Genomic DNA, 22,059 nt, shown 5'->3' with positions numbered 1-22,059 from the left:
TCTTGCAACCTGGGTACCAATAAAATTCCATCCAGCATGACTATTCATCCAACGTGGATTATATTACCTCCCCTCATCTTCGGGTTTCGTCTTCATCACCATTGTTATTGTCAATTTTCGTTGTCGTCATTGTTGCTAATGTTGGTGTAGTTCTTGTTGTAACTTTTGATAGGCTAATTTAGTTGGGTTGGATTAGAGGAATTTTTGCTTAAGATAACATATCATGCTTGACTTCCACACTGTACATCATCTTAGCCAATCCCTCTAAATGTAAAAGAAAACTACATGAGTGAAAATAACCTCCATAACCAAGGAGGATACACATTCAACCAAGCAAAGTCAATGGCTTTACGGTTCCGGCTCAAGGGTAAAGCTCGATTACACGCAATAACCCATGTAACAGATTAGTCGTGGGAAAATTCAAATTAAAGTCATTTGTTAACACACATAGTAAATAAAGAAATTAACCAAGTGATTCTAGCAAAAGGGCAAAGAAAAAGCATAATGATCCACGGACTGAAGAGGAATCTCTTCGGCCGATGGCCATAATCACTCTTGGATGGTAATCTAGAAACAATGAAGGGTAGTTTTGACATGTAACATTGACTGTTAATTCTTTTTTAATCATCTAGTTTCTAAACATGCCATAAAAAATTTATTAGCTATTTGCAGAGTTAAAAATCAGCCAAAATGTGCTCTAACCCTGGAAGTCTAGGGATTCAGATCCTCTCCAGCATCAAAGGTATACCATTGAGGGTGGTTTTGTGTCACTCTCTCTCATATTTCTCTTTCTTGTTTTGTGTCTATAACTCTCCTCATTGGTACATTCAATCAATCAATTCAATATCGATTCATAACAAATCGGATCAAAATCAACCAAAATATGTTGTAACCCTAGAAATCTAGTATGGATTAATTGACCAATGTAATCCCGATTCTTAAAAGCTACATAAGAACTCTAGAAATCATTCGACTATGGCGACCCCATTGCAAGGCAAGTCATGTGGAATTATCCATTGAACCTGCTCCATAGACAATCTTTACCAACTCCAAACAAATAATGACGCGATGGATGTAATGTCAGGTTGTTTCTTAACATTCCAAATTAATATCAATCAAACCTATATAGAATTTGCACCTATTGATTCTAAATATCATGTCAAAGGACCATCCAAACCAGATAGATTCAATTCAAATAGCCAGGTAGATCATCAACATTTGAAAGAATGTGCAATCCATGAACCATACAAGAAGATGAACAAAAAACCTCATTCATGCGGTATAGTTTGATCTTTTGTCGTACACCAACTTATTGAATTGATTAATTTTTGGAGAAAGTTTTTCTTCACTCATGGAAGACGGTTCATCCATTATCCTAGGGTTCATAAATCCCTGTAGGGTTTTAGTATTTTTCCTAAAAATACTCTTTCAATACCACAAGCATATTTCTAATTCAAATTTGATTTTGCATACTGGCTATACTAATAATTTGTTTGGTTGTCAATGATTTTATTGATATGTGTTGTTATATATTGTCGTAGCCTTTAACAGTTCGAACTTCAGGGATAATTGATCGTAACATAATACCTGAGCCATGAGATGGGTGTTCAATCTCTTGTAAGTATAAAGAATTTGTGTGATTCAACGCTCCCTAAGCATCGTCCTACAAAGATACTTAATTAGTCTAAAAAAATCTCCTTAACTAACTTAAAATTAGGGGCATAAACAGATTGAATTCGGCTCGAACAAGAGTATCCAAATTTGAATCCATTTAATAGGAGCCTATCCGAATTCGATCCGTTTATTCGATCGGATATCAAAAACGCTATTAAATTCGAATTCGTTTATCTTAACTGTAATAGGATATTATCCGGTCTGATCCGTTTAACAAACGGATACTGAATATCCGAATCCAAGAATCCGATTATCCAACTATAACTTAAACTTCTTTGGTTGCCCATGTGTAATTTTAAATGAAAGTCATCACACATGCTCACTCACTTACAACAAATACATAAATCAATTCAAGCAATTTAGTTTGGAATCACATAATCTAGAATCACAATAAAAACCAACTTTAAGAGCCTAATCCAAATCTATTTTTTGTTCAAATGTTGAGAAGATATAGGACATAGAGAGTAGATTTACAAAAAAAAAAAAAAAACACTTGGTACTCCAATAACTACACAAATCCATCCTGACTAGCATCACATATGATATTTCTATAATATTATTATATAATAAAAATTAATATATTTATTAGATATTATAATGATAAAAATAGATTTGGATAAACGGATACGGATATTCTTTATCATCGGATAGCTAAACAAATCGAATAATAATCGGTCGGAAACTAGGATTATCATATTTGTATTCACTTAGTTTTCGGACCGGTTCAGGTAATTTTTAGATATGTATTTTTTAAATACGAATACCCCTAAACAAATACGAACTTGAATCAAATACGAATTTTTGACTATTCATTTACATCCCTACTTAAAATTTTGTTAAAATTTTTATCTTTAGACATCACGATTGATTTTTTTTTTTTAGGTAGATGGCATTGGGACTTTTAATAGCACCAAATTTTGCCCGCATAAAGCTGTGTATAAAACGTAAAGCCTGTGGGCATGTTACTTAAAATAATGAATCCACTCTATTTTTATCCATTTTTCGATTGCAAAGATGCCAACCCAAAGTTGGTATCTTTATTGCCAACTCAGAGGTGTGCTCCTTCATGGTTCACAGCCTTACACGTGTTGAACTATTAGTCATATCGAACGATTTGTAAAGTTTAAGAAAACAAATAAATGACCTACCTCGCCGACTCAAATCTTTTATGATGAGCGATAAACGAAAGTGGGGATCCAACGGCTATGAGATTCCGGTATGTACCCTTGCCCTTGGATCTTTATTATCGTTCACTGTCTCTCGCAAAGGATTTTTGTGCTCTACCTCATATAGAATCCCATGTGTTGACTATTCAACCTTAATACTCAAGAGTGGGATTGGGGCAACTCCTTATAAGGGGAATGTATTTACGGATTGTTTCATGACAATGTATATCTTCTTTTTTTTATACGAGTGTCTTTTTAGATACTTTTAATGGCAAGATGGAGGGTCCTTTATGAAAACAAAGTAACATGTGTTGAAATGAAAACATACATGAAACCTTTGCATATGGAGAGTTGATCTAGACTCGAAATTTGTGAACACTTTCCTGTTAAATGTAAAAACATAGAGACTAATTATAAAAAAAAAAAAATAATAGAGATTGATCATAAAAACTAAAAGTAAAATCGAAAGGCATAGCACAAGAAAATTTGGACGGCCAAACCTTGTTTTGCCATATCTAAGAAATGTTCAATATATACTAGTCTCATGTCAAATTTCATCCTCAAATTTAATCTCCTACCCTATCATTTAATACCGTACCCTTCTTCTTACCGTATTTCCCATTTTTGTGTGTAGGAATTAAGAAACCCTTATTATACTTAAATTTCACATATAAATTCCGTATCAAAATAGATTGTTTTGAATTTTTTAGTTCAAAGATGTGGAGAATCACATGAATTCTATAACATGTTAAATATGATTAAAATATAACTTTTTCCATATAATACAAGTTTTTTCGTTAAATATATAAGGGAAGAGTTCTCTTAATTGGCTGTCTATAAATGCTTTGCCTAAGGCACCAAACTTTGGGACTTATTGTCCAATCAGCATTTAGTCACTTGACAAATTTCAATCCAAACACACCAACAGCCCCGTTCTCAGGTGGCTTACGACACTCTGCAAGAGGTTGGTTTAGCATTCCCCTCCTGATGGACCTTCCGAAGCTTCACACCATTTCAATTTTCATTGGTTGAGTGGCTAATTCTTAAAAAACTACCATGTGTCCAACCTCTTCTCGAGCCTTGTAGACCTGATCAAGCAAATCAAAGGATGGAAACCCTCCCCTTGGATTAGCCGTGTAAGTTTGGGTTTTCATCTCCATTGCAGGTCTGTTGTGTAACATTTTTACTCTTCGATCCTAAAAGATAGAGCCTTATCAAAAAAAATCCTAAAAGATAGAGCTGACAATTCTTACTTGTCATCCATTTTTTTTCTAGGCTTTATATCTCCACATGGGGAGAATTTGATTAAACTGGAATTTTCTAAACTGATAAGAGGATGTTGTGGACATGAATTGAAACCCAAAAATCATGCCACGTGGAAGATATTTGAGCAGTCTAAGAAACAATCCAACCTTTGGCCCTAATATTGGGTAGGTATATGCTGGTTGTTACCTCTCCTAATATTGGGTAGGTATATTTGCTGGCCCTAAGGGGAGGTGATATGAGTCATTAAAAGAAACATTCATGTAAGGGGAGCTGATCTGAGTCATTAAAAGCTGGCTACTAATTTCATCATAAGAAGATACCGTGAGCTCCCCACTTATGCAATGATGCTCATAGACATGGCTTGCCCCATTCCGTGGGCAATGCAGCGAGGGCCACACCAACATTGGAAAAGTACAAACTTTACAGCTACTGGTTATCACTCTCGGTTCTGCTTGACAGGTTTTTATTTTATTTTATTTTATTTATTTATTTATTTTTGACAATAACTTGTCTCTTAGAGGGCATCTTATTAGTATACTTATTAGTATGTGTGCTTGATCTTATGCTCTGCTGCCTCCTTGCGTCCTGGCCCCCATATGTTCATTGATTTCCACTGATGAGCAAGGCAACGACTACTGTTTTATTTACTTACTAATTCTGGATGGAAGAAGTAACTTACTCATTTGAGTAATCCAGCCCTTGTATGAATACCATCTTTTAGTATGTTGTTCCTCAATGCTAGCACTCCTAGTATTTAAATTTTGATGTTCATCAGAGTATCCGTTGGGAGTAATGCCAGTTTCTTTGTTACTTTCTAATTCTGTTAATGGCCAATTGTCTGATTCTGTTAGGTGCCATTACAGCAGATCCCACCCTTGGATCTGTTTTGAGTTTTGGTTTGGAGGGACTGATCATCTTAGTAAGAGGGTTATCTGATTTAAATTTCAGATCCAACCGACTGTTAAATTCTGGTTTATTTAATTATCTATATTCTGCAATACTGTGTCTGACTCGGATCATTGTGAATTGTGATTTTCTTTCTCAACTACTTTCATTTGAGTATCCATTAAAGGTTTACCAGTTGCATACATACGTTGCAGATGTGTATGTATGCACATTGCACACATGGTGCACCATTCATCAAGCTCTTAGGCTGTGTTTGGATGTCAAGAAACGAAAAAGAAATTATCGGAACCGAACTTACTAAATAGTTTTTTTTTTTTTTTTTTCCTCTGTCTAGGCTGGCAGAGAGTTCAGCAGAAAAGCCAGATACGACTTCAAGTTGGACCATGACATTCTAGAAATCTGAGCAAAAGACTGCCCATGAGAAGACAATCTCTTAAAATGAATTTGCTTCAAGCGAACTGCACTACATTCACGATCATTGTACATGGAATACCATTCTCTCTCTTTAGCCAATAAAGAGAAGATGAAGCAGCATCGTCTAGAAAGAAAGAGAATACATAGGACAACTGTATTTTTAAATTAACTTTCAATAGGTTCTGTGAACTTTAAACTGAAAGCTCTGTTAGTTTCTCAAGGATACAGAGTTAAAACAGAGGGAACTACATATCTCCATCGGTGTTGACATATATCTAAATAAAATACATCATCTTTACGCCGCTAACTCCCAATGCTTTATTTTTGAAGGGTACAAATGAATTAGAAGAAAATTGGGTAAACATATGTACAATTACAAGCCAATCTTCTTAGGCCGGAGATATGTGGATGTGCCCTGTCGTATTCCTGGCATGGACACCTGCTGCTGTTGGCTCACCCTCTTCTCCTTCTCTCGCTTCTTGTTCTCCCTCTCTTCCTCTGCTTGACTCTTCCTCAAATTCTCCATCTCCTCCTCCATTGCAGTTTTCTCTTCCTTCTGTTTTTTCTTATGTTCAAGCATCGATGTATCTGAATCTTTCACTGAGAAAAACATGGGGCCTAGCTCTGCCAACCACTGGGGCTCCACTGCAGTTGCACACTGCATGTACTCCTTAGTCGTCAATATTAACTCATGATACACTACATAATCTGGAGTATAGCCAAGACCATAGAGAGCACTACTAGGGTGGAGATGGCATGGCATTCCATTCCTGCAATTAACATACTCCCCTACCCCTTTCAACCGCGCAGCATTATGAAAATAAGCAGAACAGATGGCTTTCCTTACAACATCCCAATCAGGCCCGCAAGATGTGAGTGGGATTTTAAGGGCCTTGAGTATATCCAGCAACTGTGATCTCACCTCCCTAGCCTTCCTCAGCCCTTTAACTTGCAAGAAGTGATCATTGCACCAGTCTCCCCTGTACTGGTTGGCCTTCCACTGCTGATATATATTGAGGAGCGTCAAGTGATCTGATTCTGGCACAAAAAATTTCTCCCTTGCTGCATCACTCTCCTCTGCCCTATCTTTTGGCCGGAAGAACACTGATGGCACCGATAACATGGACACAACGGTCAGAACCTCATTCAAACATGCTAGTTGCTCTCCCATAAGGAGCATCTTAGCAAGTGGTGGATCCAAAGGGAATTCAACCATCTTCCAGCCAAGATCTGTCAAGCTCCCAACATTGTTCAATGCACCTAAAACCCACAACTGATACATGGAATTAAGGATGTTATCCTGTGGAGGTGGGTCCATGAAATCAAAGTCCAATAGGTTTTCAATCTTAAGGGACTTGAGCAATAGAACCACATTGCCAAGATTAGTTCTTTGGATCTCAGGCACAGGGTTAGGCAGCATCTCATTCTGGTAAGCACTATCCGTATATAGCCTATAACATGTACCTGGTCCTGTCCTCCCTGCACGACCAGCACGCTGATCGGCAGCAGCTCGACTAACTGGAAACACTTGAAGAGCATCCATACCCATCCTAGGATTGTACACTTTCATTTTACCATAGCCTGTATCAATGACATAAAAGATACCATCCACAGTCAACGAAGTTTCTGCAATGTTGGTCGCAACAATGCATTTGCGAGCCCCATCTTCAGCTTTCTGAAAGATCTTGGCTTGCAAGTCAGCTGGCAACTGCGAGTATATGGGGAGTATTAAGAGTTGGGGAACTCCCTTCTTAGTGGAAGATACAAGCTGTTCCATGCGCTCTGCAAGTGCATAGCAGGTTGTTTCAATCTCATCTTGGCCAGTCATGAATATTAGAATGTCACCCGGAGGGCTGGTAATGTGGATAGCCATGGCCTGCTTCACTGCAGCTTCAACATAGTCTTCACACGGGGTCTTACTGTACAGAATATTTACAGGAAAAGTCCTTCCAGGAATGTTGAATATTGGTACACTGCAAAAATTAGAGAAAACATTAGGATGTCGAAGAAAAGTAGGAGAGACTTTTGATAGCACAAAAAGAGAAGTCTTACCTTCCAAAGAAGTTGGAGAACTTCTGTGCATTTAGGGTCGCAGATGTGACAATGAGCTTGAAGTCACGACGTTGTGCAACAACTCTCTTCAGTATCCCGAAGAGTACATCAGTGCTCAGTGATCTCTCATGAGCTTCATCCATAACAATCACACTAAAATAATAAAACCTTGTATGTCAATAAATGATTGATTGCTTTAAAAAAAATTAAGTATTGCTAATAGCAAGTTAAAAGAACGTAAAAAAAGAACCAATTTTCAGTTTTACAAAAACAAGCCAAGCAATAATCATACCGATATTTTTCTAGATCTGAATCTTTCAGCGTCTCACGTAGGAGCACTCCATCAGTCATGTACTGTCAAAATGAAAGATGTAGAGATTTGGTTGATAATCCAAAAATTAAATCAATCAAATAACAAGGGGAAACATAGATTAGTGCTCATAATCAACTAACATGAGCAAGCATAGGTTAAAGTGCTCAGAAATTCCTGTTGTCATAGAAAAGGCATCAAAGCATGTTGTCATTTGTCAAGGCGTCGCCTAGGGAGGGCCACCTCGGTGTCCAGACACCTTCACAACTATGGTCTCCTAGGCCGGCACCCACAGGGTGCCCTCTTGCGTCCAGGCCCCCTCCAACACCTTGGGTCACCTAGACGCCATGGCAACTATGCATCAAAGTGCAATCACATCAATCTTGTGTCTACAATGTCCAGAACTAGTGCCAATAAATAATTCCTTGTGCATCATAAAAAAAAAACCCGTATAGAAAAATCAGCTTTACTGCATCCACAATATGTAAACCATTTCCCTCGAGAATTGGGAGATATAGCAATAGCCATGGGGACCTTCAACACTCACAACCCAATGCTTAATCATATCGATGTTCAGGAACTTCCTGATGTGTTTAGATGGTCAACGAGTTGAGCCATTAAATAGACAAAAATCAGGGGAGAAAAAATTTTATTTTCGCGACGGGAAGAATAAAGTTGGGCAGCGGGAAAGAAGATTGAAAAATGGCATGCCAACACGTCGTTACCTTTATTATGGTGTTTGCCCCAGTCACATCCTCAAACCTGATGGCATAACCAACCTTATCACCTAGCTCAGTTTTCATCTCTTCACTAACTCGCTTAGCAACACTCATAGCTGCCACACGTCTTGGTTGAGTGCAACCAACAATACCATTTGTAGTGTATCCATCTTCATGCAGATACTGCCAAAATTTTCTAGATGTCAGCAAAAAGCAAAAGAATTAAAACAACTATTCTTTGACTTTTATAGCTATAAAAATCATACATGTCATGAACAATACATGGAAGTATGAACAAACCTGTGTAAGTTGAGTTGTCTTTCCTGAACCAGTTTCCCCAACTACAACAATTATTTGATTTTCACGAATAACCTGATTCATGATCGAACAAAATCGGCTCAGAAGAATGATATAAACAAATGGTAAAAGGTTAATAAGGTTAACAATTGACATAGAATATTCCATTAAAAAGAGCAGATATGTGGTTCCTATCATTTACTCAAGAATGAACACTCTTAGCATAGCAAATAAATAGACAAGAAAAACCTTAAACAATCTCCAATAAAATACAAAGGAAAATACTTAAGAGAGCACAAAAACTAATTTTCTGAACTAATAAAAACTTAAAGTTTAAGTTTCTAGTACGAGTGGACAGAACATAACCCAATTCATAGGCTGAAACTGCAACCCCAAATAATGCAAAAATATAGTTTGTTTTAGAAGTTCGTCAAAATCAAGACTGACACTAAAGCTCCAAACAACAGACCACAACACTAGAATTTGCCCCTCCCAGACTAGGTTGTTCCTTAGATGAGGCACAATGAAAGTGTGTAATGTAGAACTAGAATCACGAGTGATCCTAATCCCAAGCAGGATCTGAAAAAACTGACTGAATAGGGAGAAATATGAGATCTCACAAACCGTAGCTTCGATGGAGCTGAAACTTGGAGTAGATGAAGGTCCTATATGGGTCAACAAGTACTCAAAAGATGAGCCTCAACTAATGGCTGGTTGGAAATTTATGCTCAAGGAATGAAAAAGGAAACTTAATGGATATCCTACTGTAGCAGCAGCAACAGGCCTTGGGTGGTCTTCAAATTGAGTTGACGGACCCTGGTACGAATGCAATGAAGCCTTCAAAAGATGAGGTTGAATAGCTCAATAATCAGGAACTTATAGCAGTAACACTGCTGCCCAGAAACTCAGGATACAGCAACAGTAATAATGAAACAACCTTGCAGGTGGTCTTCAAGCTGGTACTGGACAGATATTTAGCACTCAGAAAGAATAAAGAAATAAAAGAAAACAGAATTTAATGGAGGGTTGCGAAGGGTGGAAGAAGAGTTAGGGAATGGGCATCTCACCCAACTGCATCCCACAGCACAACAGCATAGCTATCTTTGGTTGTTTAACTCAAATATGTCTTCTCATTATAATTGATGGGCTTTGACATAATAGAAAAGGAAACTAATGCTGAAAATAAAAACCTTCTAATTTAACTTCTAACTTGCTAACCAAGTAGGAGTAAATTAGAAACTAACAACTAATGATAAAAAGGAAATTAACCTAAGTTACAAACAAGAAACTTCTTTGAGCAACAAAATAGGAAACTAACTAGACTAACTAACTTGCTCAATAAGAAAATAGAAACTAACTAAAAAAGGAAACAAATCTTCCTAAGTTACAAAGCTTGCTTGAAAATAAAACAAATAAATAAAAATAGAAACTAATATTTAATATCCTAACAAGTGCTGGCAACATTTTTCCCAAACCAGCTGTCAATATTGGACCCCAAGGTGCTGTTCACGTGAACAGTGAACAGTAACAGCAGGTTGGCTGATCCAATTGGAAAAAAATAAGGCTTGTTCGATGTACGAAACTGACCCAGATCTGAACCAGAATTGGGCCAGCATTGAACTCACTTTTTGACAGCTCGATCTACATCAGTGTGCATGTCCTTTAGATGGTATCAGTGTATGACTAGCGACCATCCAAAAAAATGGCATGTCCCAAGCTGGCTAAAAATCAGCTTGATTTTGCAGGAGCTACTAGCCCCTTCAGAAGAAAAACATATGGTGGATCCATACGAAGCTTGCACGCAAACCATCCATATGGGATGTCAGTATCACCTAGCATGCATGTCACTAGGCTTTACAAGTTAAAGCGTAATAATCCGATAGAAAACTAAACAATGCCCAAAACAGAGCAATTACCCACCTGCAGTAACTCCTCTCGTACAGAATATATTGGCAAATATTGTCGCTGTTGTGCTAAGGTCTTTGACTTTGCAAAATCACTCACTGCTTCTCCCTTCTCTTTCATGTGTTGTGCAAATTTTGCTTCCTCCTTAAAGTCAACTTCTCCTTCCTCCCCTACTACAGCCGTATCTGCATCAATCTGATATTAAAAAATTAAATGAAAAACTTCAGATACTGGAATCAAGAGGTCTCAAATTCTGAATTGTAAATTTCAAATATTAGATAAATTCCTAATTTTATATACCTGCTCTGCTGTTTTTTCCACACCCAGTATATCACCAAGTTTTGATCCTGCAAGCTCCCAAAACCGCTGACGTGACTTATTCGAACTCTGTTTCTCACGAATTTCCCGAACCAAGGCTGATCCTTTGCGTGATATTATAGCCATATCGGATGTAGGATCTTTCAAGGGCATTATGGGATCCGCTTGCTTTGTAAAAACAACCCTCCCATCCAAGAATGGAGGTTTTGTATCTGCAAGAGGGATAAAAATTGGGGGGAGGGGGTTCAGGTCAAGGGTTCAGCAACACAAATGTCATAAGATTCTGCAAATCAGTAACACAGAATAAAACTAATATGTAGTCATATTGATGAGAAGATGAGGAGCCTCCGCAATAGAGTTAAGAACAACATGGTGTCCCAAGCTTGAAATGCAGATTCATTATTCCCCCAATAGTTCACCTTGCAAAGGAGGAAAGCAGCATAATTTGGAAGTTGTTGGATGGAGATAAATCTTGATCTTATCATTGTTCTAGGGGGATTTTCAGCTAATGCAGATTGAATCAAGATAGACTTTTGATATTGTGGCCACCGAAGTCATGGACCTCATGGTACAAGAAGGAACCATCTAATTTCAGGAGAAATTTGAAGTCACGAACACTTGGTGGCACCATGGAGTATAGGAGGGACTTCCATCCAATCAAATTTCCTCATGAAAAGAGAACGTGGGTTTGAGAAATAAGATCATGAAAGCCCTATCCAAATTCGTTAACAAGAACCATCTGATGGATTTTCCATCAAATGGTGTCACTTGCGCTTGATCCAACTCTCACAATTGTTGTTTCATAAGCAGATCAGGTAGGTTTGTTGTGTCCACTAGCTGAAGAAACAATTCTAGAAAGTGCTTGTTGTTCTGGGGTCAGACACAAACCTTTAAACCCTTGGAAACTACTTATATGGTTTCACTAAGGGAAAAGGCCAACCTTACTATTTATTTTGTCATTTTGTGTGGAGTAGACAGAACATCATGAGCTTTGTAATTAAAGGACCCTGCTTTGGGTATTGGGCTTCTTCTTGAACCTTGTCCATTATAAATTGGTTCCTTCAAGCCATCCCACATGTCAAAGTTCTGCACATACCGCAGGTGCAGTTTTGTCTTCATCCTTGTGGTACTGCTGGCAGATAGGAGTTCATGTCAATGATCACAATAGGGGGAGTCCCTATTGTGATATATCTTGTTTGTTTCCTAGTATTTACTTTCCTTTCTTTGTTCATTGGAATTAGAGTAGTATTCTAAGTTAGATTCCTACTTAGATTACACCTCATATTTCTGGATTATAAATAAAGTACTTCCCACGTAGACAAACTATTCAGAATCTATCGTAATCCTGGAAATTCTCTCTTCTTCTTCTTTCATCATCTCTCTTCTCTTCTTTCTCTCATCTCCAAGCTCTAGGTTACTGCTGAGTACCAGGTTATCTATTGTAACACCACTTTTTTCCCTTTTTCCTTTTTTTTTTTTTTTTTTTTTTAATTTAGAATCATCAGACCCTTCTTTCAGTAGTTTTCACTTATTCAAAAAATAGCTATATACAAGCACAAGAAATCAGTTATTTCTGCCGATCACTGAATAAGGGAAATCACAAAGACAACATACCATGGACAAGAAGAATAACCTTGCGCTCATCCTCATCCTCGAATTCTGTTTGCACCTCAGTACCCCGAACTGCCCCAGATCTCAAAAGTTGGCGGTCTTCCCATTGAACATTATCTGCAGCCAATTGTGACAACTTTTTGCTCTGTGCAAGTGTCATTCGTGTTCCATCCTTCCGAACCTGGGACCAGAGATACAAAATATGTATGAGAGAGAAAGAGAAGAACCAACATCATAATACATGGACAAATTACAACAATCAGAAGTATTAAACAGTAAATTATAAATAGTACAAAAGGCTACTCTGCCTAAAAACTAACCAGAGTTCCAATAATATCACAGAAACAGAAGATTTCACCACTGGTTATTCTAATATCAAATAAAAAATCCTCATTTTCCACATCATCTACTAACCATTTGCAATCAGTTAGGACATCTAAGGTTAAATGAGGTCGCTCTCAAGATGTAGCATTTCCATCAAGTAACATCTTAGCCGGACATTGAGTGGATAAATTTTGACATAGTAATTAATCAGTTTCCTAACTCCAAATATCAAGGCACCATAGGTCATTAATAAAGATTTTTGGGGGGGCAAGGCAGGGGGGAAAAAGCAGTGACAGGCAGTGATTCTGTCTTCAACAAACCTACTCATACACAGGATAGAACTGCATCACACATACACAAACAAAAGGAAAACAAAGAACAGAGAGGAAAAAAATAGAGAGAGAAACAAAACTCATTAAATGATTTACACATACCAGTCTCTTAGCCAACTCAGCCTCTTTCTTTTGGAAAGAAGCATCGTCCCCAAGGTAAAATGATGAGGTATCACTATCAAACATTGTGTTACCTTCTTCTCTGTCATACCTACAAAAAAAATAATCATAAAGAGTTACAGAACAATGACATAGCAGCCAGGAGCAGTATATTTTGCAGCTCAAATGAGGATCATATAACAAAATCAATTAAATAACTTATTACTGTTGTTGATGATACAATTGATAACCTCAACCATGACGATGTCAATTGCAAAGTAGAATATGATACAAAGAAACTAATATGCAAAAGTAGATTGAACATTTGAGTTTTGGCTTCAACAGGAAAACCATTTAACCGCATTAATTTAGTTTTAATATTCCTAGAGAAGCTTTACAATTCGTAAATTACATGCTTAAGATAGCTAAGTGAACACAACGAAGTTCCTATTTAACAGAGGCTTACTAAGAATACAATGTCAGATTTAACTATTACCATGCACGGTCAGAATTGTATTCCATCTCTAAATGCATTTTTTCAGTAATCTCATTGCTTTGTTCTTTGGCTGAAGGACTTTTATCAGCTTCTCCATCCTGAAAACATAAAACTAATACAATTGAGACAACAGGAAAATTCTTTAAAAAATAAATAAGAGGAAAATATCTACAAGAAAGAATATCTTTGAAAAAAAAAACAGAAACTTAGTTTTAAATGCAGGAATACTAGTGGACCATAAACCGTACAGGTACACGGCCATGCATGTTCTGCTACAACCAGTGGTAACTACGCTACCAAAGGAGTTTAATTTTAAACAAAAGAACTGGAAAAACAAAAGATAAAAAAGCTCATGCATAAATTACCTCATAAATCGGTCGTGAACTCCTTCCACCAGGATAAGAATTTGATGACCGAGCTGATGATCCAGAAGCACGTATTGGGACAGGAGAAGGAGATACATAATCCCAAGGTGAAGCAGCAGGCCCTGCAGTTTTCACATGTACAAGTGGAACTTTGTTGACTATTCCAACATTTAGCCAAATATATATATATATATATATATATAGTCCTAACATATCAAATCAGGGTTGGATGTTATTTTTTCTACAACATACCCGAAGAATGAGGTGTATGACCACCCAACCAGGGGGACACCAGTCGTGCATCCGGTGATGTTCCAACAAGCATTGGGGATGGTGAAGGTCGATGTTGCCTATCAGTCCAAGAACGACTATCTCGGTGTGGGGTATCTTCCCATTCCCATCTTCCATCATCCCAATCAGATCTGCCTGCATATTATTTTCTCATTATTACAACCATAATCTAAAATCACATTGATTTAGGAGATATATTGATACGCCATAAAATCGGTAAATTAAGTAAAAATATCTAATATTTAACACATTAGAAATAGAAAGATTTATGTACCAGGTGTCCTCCTAGAAGAATTACTGTATTTACTTCGTTTTCTTCCATATTCTCTTTCATACTTCTGTTCATATTCATGTCGACTAGGTGTTTCCCTTCCACGATAGTTGTCTCTACTATAATCACCATGTCTATTCGGCAGCCTCCTGCTCTCACTCCAAGAGTCATTCCTAGAGTCTCTTTTGTCACTACGACGACCATCCCTATCATGCCTATAAGGACTCTGAGATGGACCATTCCGGGTACTTCCAGTAGATGGTGTAGAAACCTTCAAAAAGAAAACAAGGTAAGAAAAATTCTGCAGAAGATTCTTTTGGTGCTCTTCATAAGTTAAAGGCATAAAAATTTACAATCCAGATAGATAACTATCTATCATATCCCTCCATCCCACATTTGATCTAATCCTTACTCTCTACCGAATTTCCCTCTGAATCAATCGATTTAAATACTAATTGCTAACCATCAAGCATAGTTCATCGTCTCGGAAATATTGACCGAAATTTTGGACATTTTGGTGGACCCAAAGACAGCCAGGTTTTGGAAATTTTGGCCCAAATTTCTAGCAATAGCCCAGAAAAATATGAGTTGCATTCACTGTGCGAACTCTAAGAATAATAGAGTCTATTCAACATTGCAAGTAAATTCAAAGAGAAGCATACTCAGCAGGATCACCTGAGCTGTTTCAAGGGCGCATCTTGAACATATTATGCTCAGTTGTGCACCTAGCCACTATATAACTGGGATTACCAATGGCAAGCCCAATGAATTAATGAAATCATTACTTGTTATCAATGCAGCTGCAGGAAGAGTATAACGGATCCTAGCATGATGGGTGCGAAGGCAACAAATTGAAGAATAACATCAATTAAAAGCACTTTCATGAATCGCTTGGTGCAATATCACTTCTCATTTTTTAGATTGTCAACCTAAAAGGGGATTGAAAAATAATAAAGCATTTTGATGACCCTACAGGTGTAGCAAAATCTCTTAGCTTGTTAGAATCCATTGCAAAGGATTCAATCAAAGAGAAGCAGTTTTCAAGCACAGAAAAAGGGGATAAGAAAAAACTTCACAAGGTATGATGAAAACAGGCGTAAAAACACTTTTAACAAGTTTAGTTGCTGATTCCTTCAAGTTTCTTGATTGGAACTCTTTAACTGTCTGTCTCTTGGTCTTTCTTGATAGTGACAACCAAGAACAGCTTAACATAGTTGTTGAAGCTTTGCGTAGGCAATGAGGCAATTCTTGAAAGCCTCGTTGTTGAAGCTTTGCGTAGGCATGAGGCAATTCTTGAACGCCTCATTGACTAGTTGCCATACTGTTCATGGCATATAGATAAATTAAGGGGAATAGAAAGGTAAAATGAGGAAATGGGGGGTGGGGGTGGGGGTGGGGGTGGGTGGGGGAGAAAAAACCAGAGAGAACAGGGGAAATAAGAAAAAAAAAAAAAAGGGAAGAAGAAGCAGTAGCAGCTCCCATTACCACTTGAAAGGTTCCATGATAAGAGGTAAGCTAGGCTGGAACAAACAAACACTAGGAAACCTAAAGAAACCAGAATCACAGTGAACCTAAAATCTGAGAAATAGGTCAGAAACTTAATGAGATTGGAACTTGCAAACTATGAATCTAATGGAGCTGAAATTAATATATCATAGAGGTCCTAATGGAGTAAGTATGCAGTAAAAGCATTAAGCAAAGTTATGGTTAAATTATACGAACATGGACAGAAAATAGCAAGGAAAACTTTAGTAACTCTAAATCCACCAATGCGATGATGCTAAAATTTGGGTTGAATGGAGTAGAAGGGGAAGGGGATGACATAGTCAAATCTCAGCCCAAGCTGATGGTTAGATTCTCACAAACTAATGGTGAAGCCTATGGTCATATTGCCTTCTATATAGAATGGGAAAGGCTTCACCACCAGTCCCAGACCAAGGATTCACCACCTTGGGTTGCCACTTGTCTCACCACAAGGGCTACTCTCAGCATCACCACTGGAGAGAAGACAATCAATTGATCAACAGCCATAATCGTGGGCTAGTGTGCCCCATCTCCTTTATTTATAATACGCAATGAACTGATTCCAGGAATAGGAACTCTCCTTGCTACTTGGCTGTCAAGTAATTCTAGAATAGAAATTCTTCTTGCTACTTGGATATTTGAACTGAACCAGGAATACGAACTCTCCTTGCTACTTGGCTGTCAAGTAACTCGAGAATAGAAACTCTTCTTGCTACTTGGATATTTGAACTGAACCAGGCAATCTTCTATCAAGGAACTTTTGGAGATTTTGATCTAATCACATTCTAGGCATAGGTAAATTTCTTTGAAGAATTTGGAAGCCATAGAACTAAATCACCACTGCCCCTAGGTCTCACCAGAGAATAATAGAGACTAGACCAAACCCCAATCGAATTACTAGAAGTACTAGGTCCTAGACACCAACGATCATCTCATATAATAATTGCGACCTTGGCCATTCTTTCAGAGCCAGCATCATACCTTATTCAATCACCATATCCGGAAAAGAATACTCGTTTTGAATGCCAGTTATCAAGCCAAAGATATGTGTCACAGCCATCGTCAATGCTAGAATGAATGGCACCACTACCAAGGTGTCTATACTTGAGTGTTTTCCTCCAAGCCCAAAATGAATCATTAGGGCAAGTGAGAGCCCAAATGGAGTCCAGCTTGAAGTATCTAGAATATATCCAATCGATCCAAATGTTGTCCTTTCTAGACACAATTTTCCATATAAGTTTAATGATGCATGCAATGTTAGATGCCTTGACCCTTCGAAGTCCCAAACCACCACCATCTTTCGGGAGGCAAACTTTTGTCCAACTAATAGGATGAAGGATATTAGAACTTTCCTCGGCTTTCCAAAGGAAAGAAGACATAATGGATTCTAGTTTTGAAATGATAAGAGTCCGGAAACCCAAAAATGCCAAACCAGTAGATTATGAATTTTACACTACTGACCTAATGAGTTCAAATCAGCCCGAAAACAAAAGAATCTTACTTATCCATAATTATAATCTTTTTCGAAACCTATCTAAAATAGGGGAATAGTGATAAGTAGAAATTTTCGAAGAAATCAATGGAATGGAGAATTCAGGCGGCTTTGGGAGCTTGGTGGTGGTTTCTGTTTAGTGTAATAGTCATCAATAGATAAGTGATGGTACCAATTTTTCTCTTTGTTTAGGAGGGGGATTTGTTGTCCTTCATTCCTGCTCGTCTTCCACGGTTGTGGAGCCTTGCAGTAGCTTTCTTGTTTTCTCCCATTTTTTGATAAATTCTACAGCTGTTGCCCATCACAGGGGAGTGGGAGAACAACAAGTAAGGCATAAGAGGGATTAGGGATATCTCCCTTGTGAAGTTTAAAATTGCAGTTACAAGCATCTTGCATTAGCACCACTTTATTCGAAAACAGTACAGCATTAAAGAGTTAAGAACACAATTTGAATGTTCACCAACATTACTATCAATGGAACTTAAGACCATAAAAGAAGGTATTGCAACTTACTTCGGAATGCCTACGTTCATATGAGTGATGAGTTCCAGTTGTATCAGTTCCTTGTCCTTCCCGTGTCAAATTACTTTCTGAAATAGAAACAAGACTACCGTAAATAAATAGAATATGAATGTTCAAAGAAAAGACATAACAACAAACTCAGCCTTATCCCAACTTAATGGGATCGGCTACAGCAAAGGGGAATAAAAAATTAAAAATGACAAAACTCAGCCTTATCTCAAAGTAATGGGATCGGCTACAAGAAAGGAGAACGAAGAATGAAAAATGAAACATGAAACGTGGAAAAAAAAAAGGCTGAAAGTTGCCCAATGAAAGAAAGCGGAAAGAGGCATAGCCCAACAAGTTAGGAGAATCTCAACTAAATGGGGTCGGCTACATGGATCTTTGCCCTCCATTAGAGAAGGGAAAGGCATAACAAAAGTAAATATTCATCGACTAAAATAACTCGTAAAGCATATATTTATTCAAATGGATAAAAATGTAAGGACTCCCTCTAGACAGGAGTTATCTTGTTCCTCTTCTCCTTGAATTGTTTCCCTCCTCTTAAGTCATACTTTCTAGTAATTAAGAGGTCCTTGGGAGTTTTAAGATAAGAACCCCCCCCCCAAAAAAATATATATATATTCAATCTTCTACATATGCCATCAAAACTCTTTTTTATATTATTTTCCTCTTTTTTCTTTCTCTTATGGCTTCGGCAGTACAGATGTATTGCATTGAATGTTCACAATTATTAAAGGAGAAAACAGTAGCTTCAGGGACAAGAAGCTGCAGTCCCAAAATAAATTACAGTAACCCTTGCTTATTAGCATCAAGAATAAAACCACATATAAATAACAAAAGCAGAACCACTTACATTACTTGCTTTCTAATAATTGTTGAATAAGAAAACAAAATTTTCAAAAAAATGCATAAAATAGAATGAATTATGAAGTACAACTTTCAATCACTTTGTGGGTCACAGTTACCTTGTTCTCTTATAATATAATTAAATTCCTTGTCTCCTTAATTTTTTTTTACCTTCCATCCTTAATTATGAGGAATATGACTGCCACTAAATCCTTTGAAGAGAAAACCCATAATTACTTATATAGAAGTTAAATTTGGAGTACACATATCACTAAATCATAGGCAAAATTTCGATGGGTTGTCAAACATCTTTAGTGCCACTTATATGATCAATTAATTGGATGATATTCAACTTTATCCAAGCACCATGCTTGTTTGATGTTCAAGTTGTAACAATATATGTACTACCAAATGCAACGTTAACATTCTTCTTAGAATAGACCGTTTAAATCACTAATAGAAGTTTTGTGTTTAAACAGGTAGTGTACAATCTATACCTGAATGAGAATTCTCATCTGTAGCTGTTTCGCGATAACGACGACTGGCATGACTGCGTCCACTATTGGATACACTTCCCCCAACTTCATCCAATCCTGAGGATGCAGCCGTCTCATCTTCGTCTATAGAAGCCACAACTGAAATTGACTTCTCCCTCGGAACCTTGAATACACCATCTCCCTTAGATCCCCTTTTTGCATCAGCAAGAACATCCAATCCTGTAGTAACAGTTGCATGTCAGACAAAAGCCCTTCAAGTTAAGAGCTCTAAAACCACAAAAGCAAAGCTAATCTTTTCTTCTCCCCCACCCCACCCCAACTAGAAATTTCATGGAAGGAATACTAAAACCGCCAGAAAGTAACCACAAGCAGACTCTAACATTGAAGCAACCATCCTCCACAGAGAAAACTCAAAAAAAAAAAAAAAAACATACACACACGCACGCACACACACAAAGAAGGATCAAACAGTTAAGTAACCTTAGAGCACAAACTATAGTTACAAGATTATCACGCTAAAAAAGTAATCACTCGAAAAGAAAAAAATTGGGGGTGTGGGGGAGGGGGGAGTTTAAAATATTTGGCTTTAATATGTGTGAAATAAGAATATACCTAGAAGAGACTTCCTTTCGGGAGGTCGAAACACCACTCTATCTTTTCCAGGAACTTGTAATCCCCCGCTACTGATATTATCAGGTTCCAACGTGACTGTTGTTTGATCCAGATTAATAGGTCCACCTTCACCTCCTGACATTTTTCTACAAATAATGCAAGGCATTGCAGAATATAAGAACATGCAAGCAGAACATTAATAGAGGAACAAATGAACCAGACATCCTATATGTATTACTATAAAACACAACTGCACAAGTTTCAATGAAATCCTAACGAGCAGAATTCCCAATTTTCTCTATTTAATACTAATCAGTGAGAATCAGAGGGTGAGCTAAAAAGGGGCAGGAAGGGTTCAACTAGGGCACCAAGCTCGAAGCTGAAAGCAGTGGACAAACCTACCGATGAAGGAAATATACAGGCAAAGAAAACCCCAAGCCCCAAGAGGGAACAAAACCCTCAATCCTAGGGTTATGGGACTTCGTCTGTTATAGGTACGACCTGTAGGGTACTACTGATGTGTCGGGTTTACCTTATAGATAACGAAAGCGCAAAACTGGTACGAGACGCCCTCGCCCTTGCCGCTACCCCTACCTTCGGTTTCTCTAATGGAGGCCAAGCTCTAGCTGTTTGTGCTTGGCTTTGTACCGGCCGTAGCTTTCCTCTTGCTTCTTAAACATGATAAACTTCAATCTCTTCTAAGGTTTCAGATCTTTATCCTGATCTGAAGAAACGTTTGCCACTTTGGCTGCTGTGAGCTTGGCATATTACTGTGCCTCGACCACTTGGTGAAATAGTCAGACGGCCACTACCACGAACTCATGTCTATTAGAAGCCTTGGGGGTCGGAGAAACAAGCAAGACCGTCACCGATCAATGACCATTGACGTGGTGGAGAAGAAAGCTGAGAGAAAAATAATAGTACCTATTTTGGCTGGATTTGGTTCGTCTCCGATTCTTTGATCTATCAATTCTTCATCAATTCATCAATGACTGACATCTGTCCTCATTAGATCCAAGATCTAATGGTTGAAGATGAAGTTGCTTTTTAAACATGAAACACTTGTCCCCAAACCACAAGACCGTTGAAACCAAATCACCTGCTCTGTGACGCACGAGGGCGAAGAATCAAGGACGAAGCTGTGAACCCCTCTTCCTTCCCTATTGTCAAGGACGATCTGAAACTGGGACAGACTCTGCAAACGAAGAATAAGGAAACGAACTGATATTCTCGCTTCTGCAAACCCGCTTCCGTTCTTGCTTTTCTTGCTTCCCCTTCGTCTGTGAGATTCTTACTCTGCAACTCCAAACTATCGTGGCTTAAACGATCGTGACATAGGCCTTAGCAACTTCAAACTTATCTGATTAGAACCCAAAAATCCTTCACGTCTCTCCCCGTTCTTCTGGTTCTTCTTCCGGAAGAAAGTTGGAATCCAACTCTAATCATCCAAATTTGTATACCCTGTTACACCCGTGCCCAAAACCCCAGGCATATTTAAACTTTTTGACAGAATGTAACCCGGGTGACAACAACTAGTACCTTGTAGGTTTACCCGGCTCATTGCATGTAAAGACTATGAACCATTGAAGGAGTTTGGGTATATACATCATCATTGAAAAGAATTATCCTAAACTTTAATGGTGAAATGTATCAAGTGGTGGGGCTCAGACACTGAAAACACCTTGGAAGGCCCCACTAAACTTAAGAACCTATTTTTTCACAAAGGGGACCAATTTAGCCTTCACCG

The 22,059-nt window shown here is 37.9% G+C and overlaps 1 protein-coding gene across 3 annotated transcripts; it reads right to left on the bottom strand.

Moving 5' to 3' along the window:
• Nucleotides 1-5,570: 5,570 nt before the first annotated feature.
• On the bottom strand, nucleotides 5,571-21,788 carry LOC122093672 (pre-mRNA-splicing factor ATP-dependent RNA helicase DEAH7). 3 transcript variants are annotated; one of them, XM_042664057.1, is made up of 18 exons: nucleotides 21,237-21,788; nucleotides 20,845-21,148; nucleotides 20,313-20,458; nucleotides 19,701-19,919; nucleotides 18,346-18,422; nucleotides 14,820-15,087; nucleotides 14,507-14,680; nucleotides 14,255-14,376; nucleotides 13,890-13,987; nucleotides 13,397-13,505; nucleotides 12,642-12,819; nucleotides 11,010-11,239; nucleotides 10,725-10,904; nucleotides 8,808-8,879; nucleotides 8,514-8,690; nucleotides 7,771-7,832; nucleotides 7,479-7,631; nucleotides 5,571-7,399 (listed from the first exon to the last, which is right to left on the bottom strand). In XM_042664057.1, the coding sequence occupies exons 3-18, from the start codon at nucleotides 20,452-20,454 to the stop codon at nucleotides 5,800-5,802; spliced, it is 3,861 nt and encodes a 1,286-aa protein (XP_042519991.1). In that variant the 5' UTR covers nucleotides 20,455-20,458; nucleotides 20,845-21,148; nucleotides 21,237-21,788; the 3' UTR covers nucleotides 5,571-5,799. The 3 variants fall into 3 exon arrangements, with proteins under 3 accessions (XP_042519991.1, XP_042519990.1, XP_042519992.1); XM_042664056.1 differs by having other exon boundaries at nucleotides 20,845-21,788; XM_042664058.1 differs by lacking the exon at nucleotides 20,845-21,148.
• Between the last annotated feature and the right edge of the window lie 271 nt (nucleotides 21,789-22,059).

Source organism: Macadamia integrifolia, chromosome 11, assembly GCF_013358625.1.
Source record: "Macadamia integrifolia cultivar HAES 741 chromosome 11, SCU_Mint_v3, whole genome shotgun sequence".
Taxonomy (NCBI): domain Eukaryota; kingdom Viridiplantae; phylum Streptophyta; class Magnoliopsida; order Proteales; family Proteaceae; genus Macadamia; species Macadamia integrifolia.
This window is presented reverse-complemented; position numbering and strand designations above follow the sequence as displayed.